This window comes from Mauremys mutica, chromosome 1, assembly GCF_020497125.1.
Source record: "Mauremys mutica isolate MM-2020 ecotype Southern chromosome 1, ASM2049712v1, whole genome shotgun sequence".
In the NCBI taxonomy this organism is placed as follows: Eukaryota; Metazoa; Chordata; order Testudines; family Geoemydidae; genus Mauremys; species Mauremys mutica.
In genome coordinates, this window is record NC_059072.1 from 30,071,344 (window position 1) to 30,093,058 (window position 21,715).

The window sequence follows — 21,715 nt, forward strand, 5'->3', positions numbered from 1 at the left end:
AGTTCCACTATTTTTGCCACTCTGTTGTGGAGGTCAACACATCAAAAACAAAAAAAAAAAACAGTTATGAATAAAAATACTAATTCAGTCATAATTTATGTTATCCAGGGTTATTATGATGACAGAAAGCCTCACTTAATTTTTATATATACAGATCTTACTAAAAAAACACACATCTCATGTTCTTATTGATTGTTGTTTTATTTCATGAATAGAATTTAGGAATTTCCCTGGTTTGTTTTTTTTTCAAACAAGCCATGGACCATCTCTTTTTCTCACTGTGCTAAGTAATACCAAGTTGATAACCGTAAGTGGTGTTCTTTGAGATGTGTTGTTCATGTCCATTCCACAATAGGTGTACGTGCTCACCACGTGCACTGGTGCCGGAAGTTTTTCCCTTAGCAGTACCCGTAGGGGACCCCTGGAGTGGCACCATCATGGTGCGGTATAAAGCGCTGCGCACTCCCCCCAGCCTCAGTTCCTTCTTGACGGACAACTCCGACAGAGGGAAAGGAGGGCAGGATGTGGAATAGACATGAGCAACACATCTTGAAGACCAGTTACGGAAAAGGTAACTGTCTTTTCTTCTTCAAGTGATTGCTCATGTGCATTCCACAATAGGTGATTCCAAACTATATCTGTTCCAGGTGGATAGGAGTTCACAGACACTCAGGACGGAGCACCGCCCTGCCGAACCCAGCGTCCTCCCTAGTTTGGGAGACGATCGCGTAATGCAAGATGAACATGTGGACCGATGGCCACGTGGCAGCCCTGCAAATGTCCTGAATAGGGATGTGAGCCAGAAAGGCAGCTGACAAGGCTTGCGCTCTTGTCGACTGTGCCCTCACTACTGGCGGCGGGGGAACTCCCACCAGGTCGTAACAAGTCCGGATACATGAAATGATCCAGTTGGAGAGCCGCTAGGTGGAGATTGACCAACCTTTCATGCGTTCAGCCGTGGCAATGAACAGCTGCGAAGATTTCCTGAACAGTTTCGTACGCTCCAGGTAAAAGGCTAGAGCCCATCTTACATCTAGCATGTGGAGGTGGCACTCCTCACTGGACGTGTGGGGCTTGGGACAGAGCATCGGCAGGAAAATGTCCTGGCCCATATGATAGGCGGAGACCACCTTGGGGAGGAACAAGGGATGCGGTCGGAGCGAGGGATGTGGTCAGAGCTGGACCTTGTCCTTATGGAACACCATGTACGGGGGTTCGGAGGTCAGAGTCCGGCGCTTGGAGACCCACCAAGCGGACATGATCTCAGGGAAAGTAGCTTTCTTTGTGGCGAGGTGGGACCAGAAGCATGTAGCAAGCGGTTCAAATAGCAGTCCCATCACCTTGGCCAGTACCAAGTTCAGGTCCCACTGTGGGACTGGAGGCCTAACATAAGGAAAGAGGTGGTCCAAGCCTTTTGCAACCTTTTCCAAGACCTTGCCGATCAGTGGAAACAGGGGATAGGCATACAGAAGCTGACCGGACCAAGACAGAAGGAAGGCGTCAGAGATCACACCCATGCCCTTCCCCACCACCCCGCCGGAGCAGAAACAGGGACACCGGTGATTCTGCCTGGTCGCAAAGAGGTCCACTTGGGGAGTGCCCCACATGCGGACGATCCTGTGCACCACCTTTGCGTGCAGCAACCATTCATGCTGAGAGGAAAAGTCCTGGCTCAGCCGATCTGCCTGAGAGTCCCAGGCACCCAGTAAGTGGTGGGCTTCCAGGGTGATATCATGGGCTATACAGAAGTTCCACAGCTTGAGGGCTTTGTGGCAGAGGGCAGAGGGGGGGTCCCGCCTTGCCTGCTGATGTAGAACATCAAGACCGTGTTGTCCGTGAGAACCCTGACTATCCTGCCTGCCAGGTCCAGGCAAAAAGCCACACAGGCTAGACGGACTGCCCTGAGCTCCTTGACATTTATGTGCAGGGCTAGTTCCTACACTGACCACAGACCTTGGGTCTGGAGGTTTCCCACATGGGCTCCCCACCCCAAGTCTGACGCATCAGACATCAGCTCCACAGTCAGGCTGGCCCCTGAACGGAACTCCTTGGACCATGTTCCCCGGGGCAGACCACCAACAGAGGGAGGCTAGCACAGGTTCAGGTACCGTGAGGACTTTGTCCATCCTGTCTCTGGACTGGGAAAATGCAGAGGCCAACCGAAGCTGAAGGGGCTTCATCCTGAGCCTGGCGTGATGAGCCATGTACATGCGACCCAGAAGCTGGAGGCACACTCTGGCGGTTGTCATGGGGAAACCTCGTGACCACCCCAAGGAGCTCCCTCAGGGTTTTGAATCTGTCCAGTGGGAGGGAGGCTCTGGCCGATGTCATGTCCAGAACTGCACCAATAAATTCTATGCGTTGCACCGGTACCAGTGTGGATTTGGTGTTGTTTACCAGCAGCCCCAGCATGGCGCATGTGGACAGGAGGAGTGTTACGTGATCCTGTACCTGTGAGCTGCCTTTGACCAAAGGAGCTGCCTTTGACCAGCCAGTCATTGATGTAGGGAAAGATCTGGACCCCCTGACATCTGAGGTAGGCCACTACCACAGACATACACTATGCGAAGACCCTGGGTGCTGTCAATAGGCCAAACGGGAGGACAGTGAACTGGTAGTGTTCCTGCCCTACCGTGAAGCGGAGGAAATGCCTGTGGCCCTCGAATATGTGAATGTGGAAGTACACGTCCTGTAGATTGAGGGCGGCGTACCAGTCTCCATGATCCAGGGAGGGGATGATGGAGGCCAGAGAGACCATGTGAAACTTGAGCTTTACCATGTACTGGTTCAGGCCTCGCAGGTCCAGGATGGGCCTGAGCCCTCCTTTCGCCTTCAGGATAAGGAAATAGCGGGAGTAGTACCCCTTGTGTCTGAATTCTGCCAGCACCACCTCCACCACTCCTAAGTGAAGGAGCCGCTGCACCTCTTGCTCGAGTAAGCCCCCGTGAGAGGGGACCCTGAAGAGTGACAGGGTCGGGTAGCAAGGAATTGGAGGGTATAGCCCTGGAAGATGGTGTTGAGGACCCATCGGTCCGAGGTCAGCCAGGACCACTCTGGGAGGAAAGTACATAAGCAGTTGGAGAAGGGAAAGTCGGGTGGATCCTTGGTGCAAACTGGCAAGTCACCCCCAGGCATCCCATCAAAACTGGTGCTTACCCGCCTGCTTGCCCTTAGAGGGCCCAGGCTGGGGCACAGGCCAGGATTGCCGTTGTGGGCGCTTTTTATAGTCCCTTGATTTTTTTTTTTTTAATAAAGGGGCTCATATCTAGAGTGGGTGGCCTGACTTGGGGTCTGTTGCGGTTTGAATTTGGTCCTGTCTGGGACCAGGACATAGAGACCAGTAGTGTGGGAGTCCTTAAGACCATGTAACTTCATATCTGTTTGTTCCACGAATAGGGCCTTGCTGTCGAACGGAAGGTCCTGCAAGGAGTTCTGCGCCTCGCTGGACAACCCAGACAACAGGAGCCATGACGCTCTCCTCATGGACACTGCAGAGGCCACAGATGTCACAGCCATATCTGCGGCATCTGAGGCTGCCTGAAGGGCCGCCCTAGCGCGGCTGTGCCCTTCTCAACCAGAGCCTTAAACTCCTTTTTAATCAAGCTGTGGAAGGGAATCTGAAAATTTGGGCACTGAGCACCACAAGTTGAAGTCATATCTGCCCAGCAGGGCTTGGTGGTTCGCTACCCTCAGTTGGAAACTCAAGGATGAATAAATCTTTCTACCGAATATGTCAAGTCTCGAGTCCTTATTCTTAGAGGTAGAAGAGGGTTGGCCTTGACGCTCCTTATGGTTGACTGCCTTGACCACTAAGGAGTTGGGGGTGGGGTGGGTATAGAGATACTTGTGCCCCTTGGCAGGCACGAAATACTTCCAGTTTTCTTAGAAATGGGGGGCAAGGAAGCCAGGGTTTGCCACAGGGCATTTGAAATCTTTGCCACCCCTTCATGGAGTGGGAGAGCCACCCTGGTCAGTGCCATAGCCGAGAGAATATCAAAGAGAGAGTCCGAGGGTTCCTCCACCTCCTGCACTTGAAGGTTGACACTTGATGCCACCCTTTTCAACAACTCTTGGTGGGCTTTTGTGTTCTCCTGCGGTACAGGAGGAGGAGGAGGAGGAGCCGTGATTGCCTCATTGGGGGAGGATGAGGATGGAGCTGTGCATCCTCACCGGTACTGCTAGGCCCACCATTTGGTCCCCTTCTGAGCACGGGACTGGGGATGAGCGCGCCACTGACCCTTTTCTGGGAGGTTGAGAGAGGGAAGCCAACGGTCTTTCCACGGTTCTGTCCACCAAGCAAGCCACCACCGGGGGCTGCGTTGGGGCCTACGGGGCCCATTGGTACCATGGCGCTAGCCAGGGAGCCCAGTGCCACTGCACCTGCTGTGGCACCATCAGAGCGGACTGCCCCGCTTGACTCGCCTGGCCCACTGACTGCTGACTTTGAAGGGAGGCTGGGCAGGCATACGATCTACCGTTATCCCAGGATGGGGACAAGTTGCAGTGTCGCGAATGGTGCCGAGCACGAGACCGTGATCTCAGCGTGAAGGAGCAGGCGGATCCACGACCGCATGGTTCCGGCGATCTATGCCTGGGGCTGTGGGAGTGGTACCATGGCGGGGACCTTGAGCATGACGACAAGCGGGAGCGGCGTTGGCGTCCATATCTCAAAGGGCTGCAATAGCTTCTCAGAGACAACGAGTTCCAGTGCCGCCTGTCCTGGTCCCGGCAGCGCATGCTCTCATCGCAAGGTCTACGTTCCCTCGAGGCAGAGCAGTGCCTGGAAGCCCTGATGCTCGGCACCCAGCCAGACAAACCTGGTGGGGGTCGACGGGGACTGGTGCAGGCTGTGTGTGTGTGACGGTCACTGAGTGGAGAACATTGTCAGGAACCTTCCCTTGACCGCGAGCGGTACTGTCCAGGTGGCGATTGTGGGGGTCCAAGCAGCGGCTTGCCTCTGGACTGGGGAGACACTGGTGTCTGTGCAACTGGTACTGGTAGAGAGAACATCTCAAGCCGCCTGCAGGGCCTCTAGTGTGGAGGGCACCCAAATGTGGGCACTGGCACCCAGAGAGGTCAGCTCGGAGTGGACCAGGCTACTCCACTCGACTTGAGTCGGAGGCCGAAGAGGATGGAGAGCTGCTCAAGGCACGTCAAGTCTCTCCCCAAGCCTTGCTCTGGTGTCGTGGCAAAGACGACCTCTTCTTTGCCTTTTTTGAGCATCCCGTGGACAGGGAGCGGTGCTGACTGCTGGATGGCACCAATGGCTCGCTGCACGGCACCAATGGCTCGCTGCACACTGATGCCGCGGTGCTTGGTTCCGATTCGGAGTGGCACAACGGTGTCAGGGTCAGGGCCGACTATCAAAATGTCTTGGCGCCACATGTCCTGCTCCTTCTTGGTCCAAGGCTTGACGGATCTGCAAATCCTGCAGCGATTGTTGAAGTGGGTTTCCCCCAGACAGCGTGAACAGTCCGCATGCAGATCACTCACGGGCATAGGCTATTTGCAAGTGTCGCATGCCCCAACCCAGGCACACTTAACTATTCTAACTAAACATTCTTTTTTTTAAATTTTTTAACTACAGGTACTAACTAAACTATGAACTAAATGAAGTCCAAGAGCGAAAGCTACAGCAGAGCTGGAGCAAAGCAGTTCTGAGGCACCTTCACTGGCAGCAAGAAGGAACTGAGGGTGGGGGGAACTATGCCATGGCAGCGCCACTCCAGGAGTTGCTAGGGGTACTCCCCTACGGGTACTGCTAAGGGAAAAACTTCTGGCACTGGTGCATGTGGCCAGCATGCTCACCTCCTATTGTGGAATGCACATGAGCAATCACTCGAAGAACAGACATTGACCATACAAGCTATATGTGTCTCATTCTTTTTTTCAGAGACTCGTGGCTCTTAGGTTAAAAATTTATAAACACTTATATTTCTGTTCTCTTATATTGTGGTATGAAGGCTACAGGGTAAGATCCTGGCCCACACTTCAGCCTCCAACAAGGCCTTGCATTGGTCCTCTGTATCACATGTGAATTATACCCTCACTGACTACATAGGCATGATCTGAAGAAGTGACAGAGACCACACCACTGAGGAGATGAACTAATGGAGAAGTGACAACCATTAATTCCTAACTCCAGTCCAGTCATCCAGACTTTATCTATCTGAGAAAATGTTATTGTGTTCAAACATGAATGTGAAGAACTGAGTTAGCTAACACTATGCTGACCATGACTGACCAGACAGTGTAGGCTAGAATAAATCATTTTCAGTGTCATGTCAGCAAATAATTATGATCACAAATAGGATACATTTCTCTTTATTCAAACTTCCCTTTACTATAAATAAATAGTTTGTTAGTCAAGATTCACCTACTGATTTGGGGGAATATTTAAAGTGTTTCCGTTTGCCAAGGGAAGATTATTCTTCCCAAGTGGGTCTCACTCTCATAAAAGGTATAATCTGATGGACACAACAGAAGATATTGTAACTGAATGAACATGCTGTTTTACAGCCTGTTGGGTTTTATTTATCTATTTATTTATTTTGTGTGACAAGGTATTTATTAACAATCTTGAGTTCCCTTGCTTCTCTAAATCATGGCACCCTCTAACAGGTGGTAAGAGCCTGTCTGTGAAAAAGAGTGGGGCTACATGCACTTCTATCATGAGAAGCCATTATTAATAATTAAGCAAAACCCAATCTTTATTTCTACAGACTATAATTTTAGTACATTTGAGAGAATTACTTTGCTAAACACCTTCACTTGTGCATTTACTTTTTTTTATTTACACACACACACACACACACACACACACACACTCCCCCAAAATTCTCACCTGTACATCTGTGTTTTTTCGGTGCAATTTTAATGCTTTATAGCATGCTTCCAGCCAATATAATTTTTCTCCCTCTTCCTCTTCTTTTCTTTCCTCGAAGTCTTGGTTTAAAAATATTGTTTCCGCTTGAAAATAAAATGACAATCCTTATTGTGAAAATAAAAGATTTAGGACTTGTTCTCACTCTGAGTTACGTGGGTGCTCATCTCTGCCTATGCGGCTAAATCAGATTTTGCCAAAGCTGATTTTACCAGAGAAAGGTGATATAAGCCAGTCCCTTTTAGGAAAGATAACAACTTCTGATTCAAGTTCTGCAAGAGATTTTTTTCCCATTTTCTTTGACATTATGAAAATATTTTAAAAGTTCATTACAGACAAGAGGGTGTTAAATTAAATGTAGTTATATCTCAGGCCATATTTCTAATTTTAAAATGCATGCACACATTTATTTTCATGTTCACAGAAAGAATACTGCAGATGTTAAAACATGACCCTACGACACTTGTACACTGCCATTCATCACAGAGTTACTGTGATCTTCCAGCACTCTTCTGTCATTAGGAAAAGAAGGGTACACTGAAATAGCTAAGAGAAGTATTGGGCAAGAGTAAAATAAAATGTGGTTTTAAATTGTCAGTGTATTTCAGTACTTATGAAAATGAATGGTTGCCAACATGGTACTAAAGGTTACACAAAGTAGGCCTAGTTCTGCTATCTGCTACACCTTTGGTACCCTTATTCACATGAGCAACCCAACTGACTGCAGTGTGACAATTATTAACACTTGTAAGGGGTTACAGGATCACAACCCAAACAAACTAACAGACGCCCACATTTGAAAACTGTGGCCTTAATGCAGCTTCAAACAAAGCTCAAAACTGTCAGGTTATTTCTAGAACACAGACACCACCCTGCTGGGAAACAGAAGTAAACTGCCATAGCAGTATTTGCAGATACACAAACCAATCATCAACCTTAGATTCAGAATTTCTATATTCACTACCCTCACAATAGTTTTTAAACTAAGAAGGGATTATCCAGTATGCAACCTATGAATAGATATGTTAGTGCTCATCAAAACACTATACCAACTGAGCGGAGGGTAGGTGACGCGGTTAACTGGTAGATACTGGCATGCTACAACAAAACAATGCGCTCTAACAGGTGAGCAGGATAAAACTCTGTTGCATACCTAGCCTTGTTAACCCCTATTCCTGTTTGAAATCTACTAGTGACAAAATACAGAAGAATTATGAAACCACAGGAAATTACACTAGCACACCAACTGTGGAAACAAACGTTTGTCTATTAATCATTTTATTTAGGTAATTAGTAAGGAATTTACTTACTGAGGAGAGCTAAACAACCGAGTGCTGCAGCCTGTAACTTTGCATTTGCAGAGTATCTTATAACAGCCTTCACAATGACTTCGTGTACCTCATTTAATACCAGGATGTTGAAAAATTTTCCTAAAAAGTAGATTATAATTTTATCTGAATATATCTAGCTAGATCTATATTTATATACAGAGACAATATAGTTATATCCACATGAATAGGACATACATACTGTGCTTGAAGAAAAACAGCAGATGAGGCAGTTAATTTGTTTGACATAGTAAGTAAATTGCATTGTGAAATGAGGATAACTGGCCAAAAATAAGAAAAACGGGGAACTGGGTTCTTTGGTTTCTCCTCTTCATTCACGTAGGAAGGACCCATGGGGATCCTCTATATTCCACTGAATCCTTCAAAGAGGATTTTACCTACCTTCAGATGAGACTTGCTTGATGTGACTCTCTAGCGCCTATAAACACCATTCCTTTAGGCAGCTACAGAAGGTGTTAATGAAGAGCAAAATGAAGTGCTCACCTCTGTCAAAAGGCAGAGTTTGCAGCCACTGCATTATTTCCAAGCTATTCCTGCCTTCAAATAACTATGGGCTTGTCTACACTTATATTTTACAGTGCTCTAACTTGCTGGTTCAGGGGGGTGGTAACAGCAAGTCTGAGCGCTTTAAAGCGCTAGTGTAGATGGGCTCCGAGCGCTGGGAGCCGGGCTCCCAGTGCTCAGAGCTAATCCCTTCGTGGAGATGGATTACCAGGAGCGCTGGGAGAGCTGTCTCTCAGCGCTCGCGTGTGACCACACTCGCACTTCAAAGCGCTGTCGTGGGAGCATTCCCGTGGCAGTGCTTTGAAGTTTCCAGTGTAGACATACCCTGACCAAAGTACAGACCTGAACTTTGATTTCTGCACTGACACTTGACTGACCCTGTAAGGGAAGCTATTTAACTATTTTGACCTATATTCTGAAAAAGAGATCTTGCCACACAAAATAGATCAGGGATTAGCAAAAGCTTCTAATTATATAAAAAAAAAGTTTATAAAAAAAGAGTTTACACATTTTGAAACAGTAGGAAGATAAATATCTTTGCTGTATATATAATGAGCATCTCTAAAAAGAAACATTTACTATGGTATGTGCAGCATTTCCTGCCCTAGGTTCAAAGTAAGGAATACCGCAAAGAACAAACAAATTTCCCTATCCTTCCCAAGGAAAATAAATACTACACGTAAATCTTATTTTAGGAGTACCTACTTCATTAAACATATTCTGCTAGTTACATCTATTGTATCTGATATTTAATTTTGTTTAGTAATTCTTAATTAAGAGAGAGTTGAATCACTCTACCAATGTGACAGAAAAAAAAAATCAAAGTTTTAAAAGGAATAATGGTTTTCTCTAGCCTTTCAGATGAAATGCAAAACTGAAGAGCATACCACTTGTGGTCTGATGGTGCTTTTCTGACACACAACAGGAAGCTAACCTTGCTTACTCCAACTCACTATAGAGTTGATCCTGCAAGGGGTTGAGCACCCTCAAATTTCTATTGCTTTCAATAGGAAATAAACAGGATCAGCATCTTGCACGATTGAACTCTATGGCTCAAATTCAAAAAAGCACTTAAACACATCAGCATCATTCTGAAATGTCTAACTTAATTCCCCTTGTAAATGGATATGTAGTTATGTAGTGGTGTCCTGTTCTGTTAAATAGCTGTTTCTGGCTGCATTTCTTTATGTAGCTTACAGGCATTCAGGTGCTTAGGTATAAAACAATTTGAGAGCCTCTCTCTAGAGGCTCATCTAAAAGAGAAAAGTATGAATGTGACACATAATGAACCTATTTTGTACTGTAAATGCCTTTAAATTACCAGATCATCTTCAGACCAGCAAAAGTGGTGATTCTATCTTGTCACACCTTAGAGACTAACAAATTTATTTGGGCATAAGCTTTCATGGGCTAAAACCCACTTCATCAGATGCATGGAGTGGAAAATACAGTAGGAAGACATATATACATAGTACATGAGAAGATGGGAGTTGCCTTACCTGTATTTTCCAATCCATGCATCTGATGAAGTGGGTTTTAGCCCACGAAAGCTTATGCCCAAATAAATTCGTTAGTTTCTATGGTGCCACAAGTACGCCTCTTTATTTTTGCTGATACAGACTAACACAGCTACAATTCTGAAACCTGTCTTGTCACAATTGAACATAAGCTATTGAATTTGCAAGCTTTCACCGTTATTCTAATTTAAACATAAAAATTATAAATGAGACAGAGCAAGATTTAACTTGACTGTGAGTTATACCAGGCATAACCAAAAGTAAAATATCAACAGGTCAGACTGACACTCTAGAAGGAGCCGTACAATTCAGGAGATTCAAATCCAGGTCCTAAACTTCTCAGGCAAGCAGGGGCTGCAAAGACTATAGAGCATAACACGATGTCCGTTGTGAGGGTGGAGGAGCACCTTGTTTTGCTCTTAATTAACCCCAGTCAACACGGAAGCATTTCTACAATCCAGAAGCAACCATGTCCAACTTTCCTTGGCCAGAGGAAGGGTTATTGTGATGTGGATCTTTGGGAGCACTATAAGGAGGATAAATGAGATCCCAGAGAACACTTTCTACAAGGAAAACATAGTACCATCAGTTGTTTCTCAGGTACTCAACATCAGCACCTCAAATATGAAATCCTAGAAGGAAATATCTTCCATGCCGTAATAACTCTAAAAAGAAGGCTTTGATACTATGCACACATAGGTGTCATTGTTGCCTTGTGCTTCTCCTGTCTGTTTGTTGTATTTCTCTCCTCTCTTGGCTTGTACTTAAACTAAGATTTTCAGGGAAGAGGCTGTCTTTTTTTTCTGTATTGGTACAGCATCATGTCTACATGACTAGGGCCTCAGGAGCTACCACAATACGAATACATTCTTTATTTGTCTGGCTAGATATAAAACATTAATATAGTTCTATTCTAAAAGTTAACTGGTGGTGCAATTTTGTCACTAGCAACACTGTCAGCTGTTAAAGAAGTAAGCAAACAATGAAAAATTTCAGTATAAAATACTATTTCATGAACTTACTCAGTGTAAGCTTGTGCAACAAACAGCAACTCACTTCCTGAATTGGTTCACTGTTAGGGAATGTTTTCATCGTTTCCACTATGACATTGTAACATCTAACATTTCCAGACATGAGCACTTCAACATTGCTGGCTAAAGTAAAAAAACATTGTTATGCTTCTTAAATAAGAAAAATTAAATGATAGGGTTTGAATACATACATGTATTTCAAAAACTGGATATATACCTTGGTTTTAGCCCTTGTGACAATTTTTATTATTTCTGCTTATTTCCACAATGAAAGATATTAACTAAAACCTATACTTACAAATGGTGTTTTACTTCAACTTAAGGTAGGTCTACACTTACCTGCCAGGTCGACGCGTAGAGTTCGACTTCTCGGAGTTCGAACTATCACGTCTAGATTAGACGCGATAGTTCGAACTCCGAACGTGCTCCCGTCGACTCCGGAACTCCACCACCGCAAACGGCGGTGGCGGAGTCGACGGGGGAGCCGCGGACTTCGATCCCGCGGCGTCTGGACGGGTGAGTAGTTCGAACTAAGGTAGTTCGAGTTCAGCTACACTATTCGCGTAGCTGAACTTGCGTACCTTAGTTCGACACCTCCCCCCCCCAGTGTAGACCAGGCCTTAGAGTCACTTACAGTGTGAATTGTTACTGATCTGCTTCCGTTATATATTTAGCCATTTAACAGAAATGACACCTTTTACTTATATAGCACCTTTCATAAAGAGATCTCCAGGTGCTTTACAAATATTAATCTGTAAACAGGTAGGTAAATATTTCTTTGCACATTTTACAGATGAGTAAACAGAAGTATACAGTATTTAAGTGATTAGCTCAAGGATATACAGTACATCAGTTCAGTGGCAGGGCCTGGAATACAACCCAGAAATGTTGACCCGTAATGCCCTGCTCTAACCATTGTAATTCTAATCTCCTCTCCTTTTTGTAGGCAAGTTAACATCACTTATTTTGGCTGTTAGCTCTGCCCATTCAATAGATAGAGAATGCTTAGAAGTGTTCTGCTAAGGTATGCTTCTGGCTTTTTGAATGATGTGCCAAAGTGCAGGTTTTAATTACAAATATTTCTACACCTAGTTTAAAGTGGAAGTAGTATATAGCAAACAACAATAAAAAATTCTTATTAATGATTAGTGAAAGAGGCTGAGCAGATCATCTTCTAATAGAAATGGGGACAAAAAAGCAGGTCCACCTCTATTCAAGTCAGAGTATGTTTAACTAGCAATTAAATACCCCCAGCTGGCCAGGATCAGCAGCCTTGGGCTTGGGCTGCAGGGCTGCAAAATAGCTATGTAGACATTCGTGCTTGGGCTGGAGTCCAAGCTCTGGGACTCCACAAGGCGGGAGGGTCCAGCTGAGCTGGTAAGAAGTCTGAAGCAGCTTACTTCAGAGTAAAAGGAGGCCACATATTCTGTTTCAATAACCACAATGTTTAATTAATGTCAATCTTAGCAGCTGAGAAACCTCCTTTATTTTTCAAGTGCTTACTTTTTTGATTTCTCAATTATGACAAACTACACTTGTGTTCAACAAACAGTATTCTGTACACTTCACAAATAATTAAATGATAAGAGTAGCCCAAATATACAAAAAAGGCTATTGAAAGTTTCCACCCAAAGAAGAACAAAAATAGAGTGGATCTTAAATAATGGCACAATCGAGCAGTTCTAAACCTGTGAAGTGCCAACAGCTGTCCAGGACTGGGTGGGCACAGAGGGATTCAAGGATTTTCTCACATTCTAGTCTCCCACCTTCTGCAAAAGCAGATTTGCTCAGCCACCTACACCGGACCTCCTCAGATTCCAAAAGCCATCCAGTGCACCAATGCCTATGGCTTTGAACTACTCAGGGAATTCATGAAGCACTACAGAGAGCATTTCAGAACTGAATGTCCTAGTGTGAGTGACTTGAAAAGACTGATAGCCCCAAATGCTACAGTAATGCACTTACATGGATCAGCTAATGAATGTAAGGAATAAAGTGCCGGAAGTACAACATCTTCTTTTTCTTGAAACTGTTTTAACACATTCAGTATGATCATGTAATCTTTGCTTTCAACAAATTCAATCAGCTGCTCTTCTGGAACTAAATTGAAAAGCAAACAGAGCTGTAGTATGTTTTAAGGAAATAATATTTGTACAGCTTGGTATTAATTAAAAACATTTTTTTACAAAGTTTTCTGATATTTATTTTATTCCTTTTGCATCCTAGACACCAAAATCCTTTCAATAATTTAAGACTTGTCAGCATTGTCTTCCTTTGGTCTAGCACCTTTATGATACAATAACAAAAGAAATGGGAACCATAACACCTGCTTTCTATCAATTGACTGCTCTGTTGCTTACATAAGTAAAAGATCTTAAGGTCAAGCTGTAGCAGCAGCTGCACCACTGCAGTGTGTGTGGGGGGGAGGGGGGGGGAAGATGCCAACAGGAGAGAGCTCTCCTATCGGCATAAAAACCCACCCTCCTGAGAGACATAAATTTTGCCGACATAAGTGGTACTGTAGACATAAATAGATTAACAAACTTGATCAGTTTCTCTTTTAGCATATGGTTGAGATGCAGTGTAAAGACTGGTAATTTCCTTCATACATTAAAATTAGGAGTTATTTCATATCATTGAATTTTAAGCAGAACACTATTAAAACCAGTGACGAAGACTGCTTAAAAATCAATGCCACGATATGGTTTTATAGCTGTGAGCTCTAATAGAAAATAAAAGTATTTACAAAGAGGATCAAACCCTAAAGTTGTGTGGACATGACACATTCCATTTATTTTTTAGAATGAGCACTGGTATAATGTCATATCTATTACTAGTTTTGTAGGCCTTTGCCATTGTCCATGTCATGTATTAAGCATATCTGGGAATATAGTGTATTAATTATGTCCTAGAGTTTCTTACCAGTGGACATTGCATTAAAATGTTGGTTGTTGTTTTAGGACATTATATCTGTATAAATGGATAAACCAATTTAAATGAGTAAAAGTGCAAGAAAACATTAATTCTAACACAAAATTGTCAGCAGCAGCATATCAAGCCAATGGAGCATGTGGTTTGCACTATTACAGTCTATTTGTTCATGTGGCCAAATCCTATCAGTCACTTATTTTTTCCACGTTGAATTGATAACAAAATTCAGTGCGAGTTTTGTTTGATAGAGGAGCAAAGAATTTAGTCCAAACAAATATAATAGTAATTATAAAGAAAATGATCAAATCCAAGAAAAAAATTGAAATAATTACATATTACATTAATACAACATGTATGACATTAATATTAATTTAAAATTTATACTTCCTTGTCACCAGAGACCATGATCAAAATTGAGATATTATTGTGCTAGATTTGTACAGGAACATGTGAAAATAGTCATTGTCCCTATTAGTTTAGAAGACAGTGACATATGAATGGTGGAGAGAGAAATAATAATTGTCTGATATTTTTATATATGTTCTGGCAGAAGCAGAGGAGTGAAGATTTGTTTATAGGTGTTGAGCAGACAGGGCTGGCCTTACTATGAGGTGAACTGAGGCGGTCGCCTCAGGTGCCAGACTTGGGGGGGAGCCACTCGGACCCAGAGTGTAGAAAATTGTGTCTGCTGCTGGTGCATATGTATTCTCTCTCTGCTCTAGATGCACAGAGATAGTGGAGTGCTGTGCTGAAGGAAGGAGGGTACAAGAGACATAACAGGCAGGCAGGAAAAAGGGTGAGAGGGAATAGAAAGCAGCAGGAGCTGCAGGGAGAGAGGAGGAGAAGCCTCTTATGCCGGGCCGTCCTTACCCATACGCAAAGTACGCAGCTGTGTAGGGCACCAGGAAACTTGGGGCACCAAATTTCCTGGTCCCCTGCGCAGCTGCGTGCTGCTCCAGCCCCTGCTCCGGCTCTTCCCCCACTCCTGCTCCGCCCCAGCCCCACCTCTTCCTGCCCCTGCTCTAGCAGCATTCAGAAAAAGAAAGCAAGCAAAGGAAGCTTTTCTATCCAAGCAGGAAGGAGCTCTCCTGAGATACATAGACACAAATCTTCACGGTGAGCCTTCCGGCCCCAGTGAGGATGTGAGTGGTGAGGAGATGCCTGATCTTCCAGTTAGTCAGAGTGCAGGTGACCTGGCAGCTACTGCAGCATCCATATCTCCATCTCAAATGGATGTAACCAGGCACATTCCTGAAGAAAAGCGTAGATCAGAGAAGAGTGTGGTGGAGGCGCAAGAAACAGCTGCTGCTGAGTTTAGTTCCTTAAGTCTAGATGATCCAGAACTGTGAACCCACTTGAGCAGTAGCCTGAGGGACTTCCTTGTACTGCATGGGCTACAGCAAGTGAAAAACTTCATGTTCCTCAAAGGCAATGAAAACAGAAGTTTGCATCCAACACATTACTGGCGTGAAATCCCCAATGGTGACAAAGTGGAGAGGCCATTGCTTATGTACTCAAAAACCCAGAATGCTGCATACTGTTTTTGTTGCAAACTCTTCCAGTCTGATGTTCCAGCTACATCAGATTCTACAGGAACAACGGACTGGAAAAATCTGGCTAGAAATCTGACATGCCATGAGAAGGCAACAAATCACCAGAGAGCATTCCATAGGTGGAAAGAGCTTGAGATGAGACTGAGGTTAAAGGCCACCAGAGATGATCAGCATCAAGAGAAGATTGCCTCAGAGTCTCTTTACTGGCAAAATGTTCTGAAAAGACTCATGGCCATTGTGAGAATGCTTGCTATCCAAAACCTAGCACTGTGTGGCACTTCAGATCAGCTGTATGTGCCAAACAATGGAAACTCCCTTAAAATGGTGGAGCTGATGGATGAGTTTGATGCTGTACTCCAGGAGCACCTAAGAAGAGTCACAACCCAAGAAACGTACACACACCACTACCTTGGGAAAAACATTCAAAATGAGATCACATAGTTACTGGCAACAAAAGTCAAATAGAAGATTGTGGCAAATCTGAAGTCAGTAAGATATTACTCTGTTATTCTGGACTGCACACCTGACATCAGCCATATGGAACAAATGACTTTAATGGTGCATTTTATAACAACAGAACCTAGTGACAATGTCCCTGCAATGGTGACTGTCAGACAGCATTTTCTAGAATGTATTGACATTGATGATACTACAGGAGCTGGTATGACAAATGTGCTTCTTAAAAAGATGGACGATACGGGAATTGCGATAGCTGACATGAGAGGTCAGGGCTACGATAATGGTGCCAACATGAGAGGAAAGAACAGAGGAGTGCAGGCACGGATCCGAGTTAAACCCTCAAGCTTTTTTTGTCCCATGAAGTTCTCATTCATTGAACTTGGTGGTCAGTGATGCAGCCTCAGCTTCTAGTGAGGCTGCTGAATTTTTCAATGTAATTCAAAGCATCTATGTATTTCTCTCTGCATCAACTCAGCGATGGCAGATTTTGAAGCAACATCTGGGAATGTCCTCTCTGATACTGAAACCCCTGAGTGCCACATGATGGGAAAGTCGAGTGAAGGCGATAAAGCCTATCAAACACCAAATTGGGAAGATAGATGATGCCATACTTGCCAATATGGAGGATAATCCTATGACAGGAACTGTTCATGGGACAACAGTGGCAGAGGAAAATGGAATCACCAGAAACATACATAACTTCAAATTTCTGTGTGGCTTAGTATTGTGGCATGACATACTGTTTGAAATAAATGTTGTAAGCAAGAGACTCTAAGGCGTTGACCTTGATATATCTGGAGCAATGGACCAACTGGACAAAGCAAAGTCATACCTACAGTCTTACCCGTCAGATGAGGGATTTCAAAACGTTCTGAAGAGTGCACCGAAGTTGGCAGAGGAACTTCACACTGAAGCTATTTTCCTACCCATTCAAGAATACAAGTCACTGAAGAAGACATTTTGATTACGAGTCATGGGATAATCCCCTAAGAGGTCCCAAACAACAATTCAAAGTTGAATTCTTTAACCAGGTGCTAGATTGTGCAATACAGTCAGTTGAAGAACATTTCATGTAGCTCTAGGAACACAGCAGTATATTTGGGATGTTGTATGACATTCCAAAACTCCTCACTATACCTGAAGAAGACCTACACCAGCAATGCACGGCACTAGACACAGTGTTGACACATGATGACATGCGTGATATTGTTGCGAGTGATCTGGGGGATGAACTGTAAGCCCTTTCAAGATATATTCCAGAACAGCCGTTGGAGTTGATCCTGCTGAAATGTATGTGCACAAAGAAGATGACCACCCTCTTTCCAAATGCTTTTGTTGCTCTGCGCATACTTCTAACACTTCCTGTAACAGTTGCCAGTCGAGAACGCAGCTTCTCCAAGCTTAAGTTAATAAAAACACATTTACGCTCCACAACAACACAGGAGAGGCCTGTTGGCCTTGCAACCATCTCAATAGAGCATGAACTGGCCCAGACAGTGGACCTTCAGGAAGCAGTTCAAATCTTTGCAACCAAGAAGGCATGGAAAGCACCACTTTGATTATTCAAACAGATAAAAATGCCAGTGTTTACTATGCCAATAAGAAAAGTTACATTTGCTGTTCAGGCGTTTGAAAGTCAAGTGTTACTTAAAATTTTTGAACAAGGCATTTTAAGTTGTTAGTTCTCCTTTATTGGGGTAGTTAGCAGAGCAGTATCATGAGAGGAATAGAACAGGAAGAAGGCAGAATTGAGACCTTTCAAAGTTTTGGCCCAAGCGAGGAGGTGTCATTTGATCTCCCCACCTCAGATGCCAAAATGTTGTGGGCCAGCCCTGTGAGCAAAAATAGTTGTGGGCTCAGTAAAGGTGTTGCATTTCTCAAAATTAACTTTAAAACAAGATGCTTCATTTTGATTCAAGACCTGCTTTAATAATATCATGATCTATCAAAACCAGCTATGGCAAGTAAAAACTATTTTGCAGGTTTTCAGTACATAAAGATTTTCTTTTTTTGAACACATTAAAATAAATGATTATATAGTAAATGTGAAAGTCTTCAAACCTTTTGCAATTTCAGAAACATAAATAATCACAACTATTCTGAACTGAAAACATTTACACATGGACATTGTACTGACTTTCATCTTTTTAGCAGCACTAAAGTCGATGGAATATTTTCTTATATGATCTTGAAAGTTGGGTTTTGTATTGATTCACCCAATCAACTGAGGTGTGATCCTTTCTTTACTTATATAAAAATATAACAGTTCAGAACTCATAGCATGTATTTTTGCAGCCAGGTAGTCATCTAGCAAGCAGTAACCGAAGGGGAACACCCAGGAGTACAGGGGGAAGCAGGGGCTAAGGCCAGTGAGGGGGGACTGCCGGATGAGGAATATGGGCGGTGGAAGCATGTGACTGTGAGAAGCAGACCGAGGAAAAGGAGAGCCAGTGAGGGAGAAATAGAGCTAAGGAACATGTTTGAAGGTTTGGAGAATGAGGAAGGGGTACAGCAGGTGGTAGCTGACGGTGGGAGGGCAAGGAAAAAGAGAAGAGCGGCTAGTCCGATAGAAAGAGGGGAGGAATCGATGGAGGCAGCACCAAGTTCGGGCCCAAGGAGGATACAGGATGGCTTAAGGGGAACCACAAGGGATGAAAGGAATGGAAGGAGCTTGCAACCAGGGGGGGACGGAGAATAGGTTAGAGGACCGCACTGTCCCCAGGCAAAGGCAGGTCTATCTGATTGGGGATTCCATACTGAGAAGGTTGGACAGGCCTGTGACCAGGGCCAATCCGGAGAACAGAAGGGTGTGCTGTCTACCGGGCGCTAAAATACGGGATGTGGACCTGAGGTTGAAAAGGATCCTAAGAGGAGCAGGTAAGAACCCCTTGATCATCCTTCATGTAGGAACAAATGACACGGCTAGATTCTCACTGGAGAGAATCAAGGGAGACTATGCCAGGTTGGGTAAGACGCTCAAGGAAATTGAGGCTCAGGTGATCTTCAGTGGGATTCTACCTGTCCCTAGGGAAGGGCGCCAAAGGGGTGACAGAATCGTGGCGATAAATAGTTGGCTGAGGGACTGGTGTTACAAGGAGGGCTTTGGGAGGTATGGACACTGGGAGGCTTTTGGGGACAGAGAGCTGTTCTCACGGGATGGGCTCCACCTAAGTAGGGAAGGAAGTAGACTTCTAGGAGGGAGGCTGGCTCATCTGATTAAACGAGCTTTAAACTAGACACTGGGGGGAGACGGTTGGGAGAGGTCCAGGTACTCTCCACGCCAAATTTATACATTGGGAGTGAGAACAACAGGACAACAACAGATATAGACAGAGGGGGACGGTTAGGTATAAGGAAGAGGGGGGGTACGGATACTAGACCGACAGGTCATACTGGTAGTACTGTGTCCCTACCAAGTTGGGTGAAAAGGGTGAGAGGAGCCAATCAGCAAAAATTAGGATGTTTGTTCACCAATGCAAGAAGCTTAGGTAACAAAATGGAGGAACTGGAGCTCCTGGTCCGGGAATTGAAACCGGATATCGTAGGAATAACCGAAACATGGTGGAACGGTAGCCATGACTGGAGTACAGGTATGGAAGGGTATGTGCTGTTTAGGAAAGACCGATGCAAAGGTAAAGGTGGGGGAGTAGCATTGTATATCAATAATGAGGTGAAATGTAACGAAATAACTAGCAATGCAATGGATAATACGGAGTCTGTTTGGGCAATGGTGACATTGGGGAAGAAAACTACTAGAGCCTCCCCTGGGATAGTGATTGGGGTGTGCTATAGACCGCCGGGATCTAGCCTGGATATGGATAGAGATCTCTTTAATGTTTTTAAGGAAGTAAATACTAATAGGAACTGTTTGATCATGGGGGACTTTAACTTCCCGGATATAGATTGGGAAGCAAATGCTAGTAATAATAATAGGGCTCAGCTTTTCCTAGACGTGATAGCTGATGAATTTCTTCATCAAGTAGTTGCTGAACCGACGAGGGGGGATGCCATTTTAGATCTGATTTTGGTGAGTAACGAGGACCTTGTGGAGGAAATAGTTGTAGGGGACAACCTTGGCTCGAGTGATCATGAGCTAATTCGTTTCATAATAAATGGGAGGATAATCGAAATTGCATCTGAGACTAAGGTATACGATTTCAAAAGGGCTAACTTTACTAAATTAAGGCGACTAGTTAGGGAAGTGGATTGGACTAACATATTTAGGGATTTAAAGGCAGATGACGCCTGGGGTTACTTCAGGTTGAAGTTGCAGGAGTTGTCAGAGGCATGTATCCCGAGAAAGGGAAAACGGCTCGTAGGTAGCAGTTTTAGACCGAGCTGGATGAGCAAGCGTCTTAGAGGGGTGATTAAGAAAAAACAGAAAGCGTACAAGGAGTGGAAAATGGGAGGGATCAGCAAAGAAACCTACCTTATTGAGGTCAGAGGGTGTAGGGAAGCAGTGAGAAAGGCAAAGAGCCGGGTGGAGATGGACCTAGCGAAGGGGATTAAAACCAATAGCAAAAGGTTTTTTAGCCATATAAATAGGAAGAAAACCAAGAAGGAAGAAGTGGGACCGCTTAAAACTTTAAACGGAGTGGAGATTAGGGATAATCTTGGAATGGCACAATATCTGAACGAATATTTTGCCTCGGTCTTTAATGAGGCTAATGAAGGGCTAAGGAATAGTGGTAGAGGGACTGATGGGAATGAAGATATGGGGGTAGACATTACGGTATCTGAGGTGGAAGCCAAACTTGAACAGCTAAACGGAAGTAAATCGGGGGGCCCGGATAATCTTCATCCTAGAATATTAAGGGAATTGACGAGTGAAATTGCAAGCCCATTAGCGATGATTTTTAATAAATCTCTAAACTCGGGGGTTGTACCATTTGACTGGAGAATAGCTAATATAGTTCCTATATTCAAGAAGGGGAAAAAAAGTGACCCGGGTAACTACAGGCCTGTTAGTTTAACATCTGTAGTATGCAAAGTCATGGAAAAAATTTTAAAGGAGAGAGTGGTTACGGACCTTGAGGCCGATGGCAACTGGGACAAATTACAGCATGGTTTTACGAAAGGTAGATCATGCCAAACCAACCTGATCTTCTTTGAGAAAGTAACAGATTTTTTAGACAAGGGAAATGCGGTGGATCTAATATATCTTGATTTCAATAAGGCGTTTGATACGGTACCGCATGAGGAATTACTGGTTAAATTGGAAAAGATGGGGATCGAAATGAAAATCCAGAGGTGGATAAGGAGCTGGTTAAAGGGGAGATTGCAGAGGGTCATATTGAAGGGTGAACTGTCGGGTTGGAGGGGGGTTACCAGTGGAGTTCCTCAAGGTTCGGTTTTGGGTCCGATTTTATTTAATCTATTTATCGCTGACCTCGGAACCAAAAGTAGGAGTGGGCTGATAAAGTTTGCGGATGACACGAAGTTGGGAGGTATTGCCAATTCGGAAAAGGATCGGGATATCCTTCAGGGA

General features: G+C 44.4%; 1 protein-coding gene across 1 annotated transcript in view; it reads right to left on the reverse strand.

Moving 5' to 3' along the window:
• Window positions 1-21,715, reverse strand: part of LRRK2 (leucine rich repeat kinase 2) — a 117,067-nt gene that overhangs the window by 73,264 nt on the left and 22,088 nt on the right. Inside the window, exons 6-9 of the mRNA XM_044982338.1 lie at window positions 13,250-13,384; window positions 11,276-11,407; window positions 8,194-8,313; window positions 6,845-6,969 (exon numbers count right to left, since the gene is read on the reverse strand). Of these exons, the coding sequence (XP_044838273.1) occupies window positions 6,845-6,969; window positions 8,194-8,313; window positions 11,276-11,407; window positions 13,250-13,384 (512 nt within the window). The remainder of the gene's footprint in view (window positions 1-6,844; window positions 6,970-8,193; window positions 8,314-11,275; window positions 11,408-13,249; window positions 13,385-21,715) is intronic.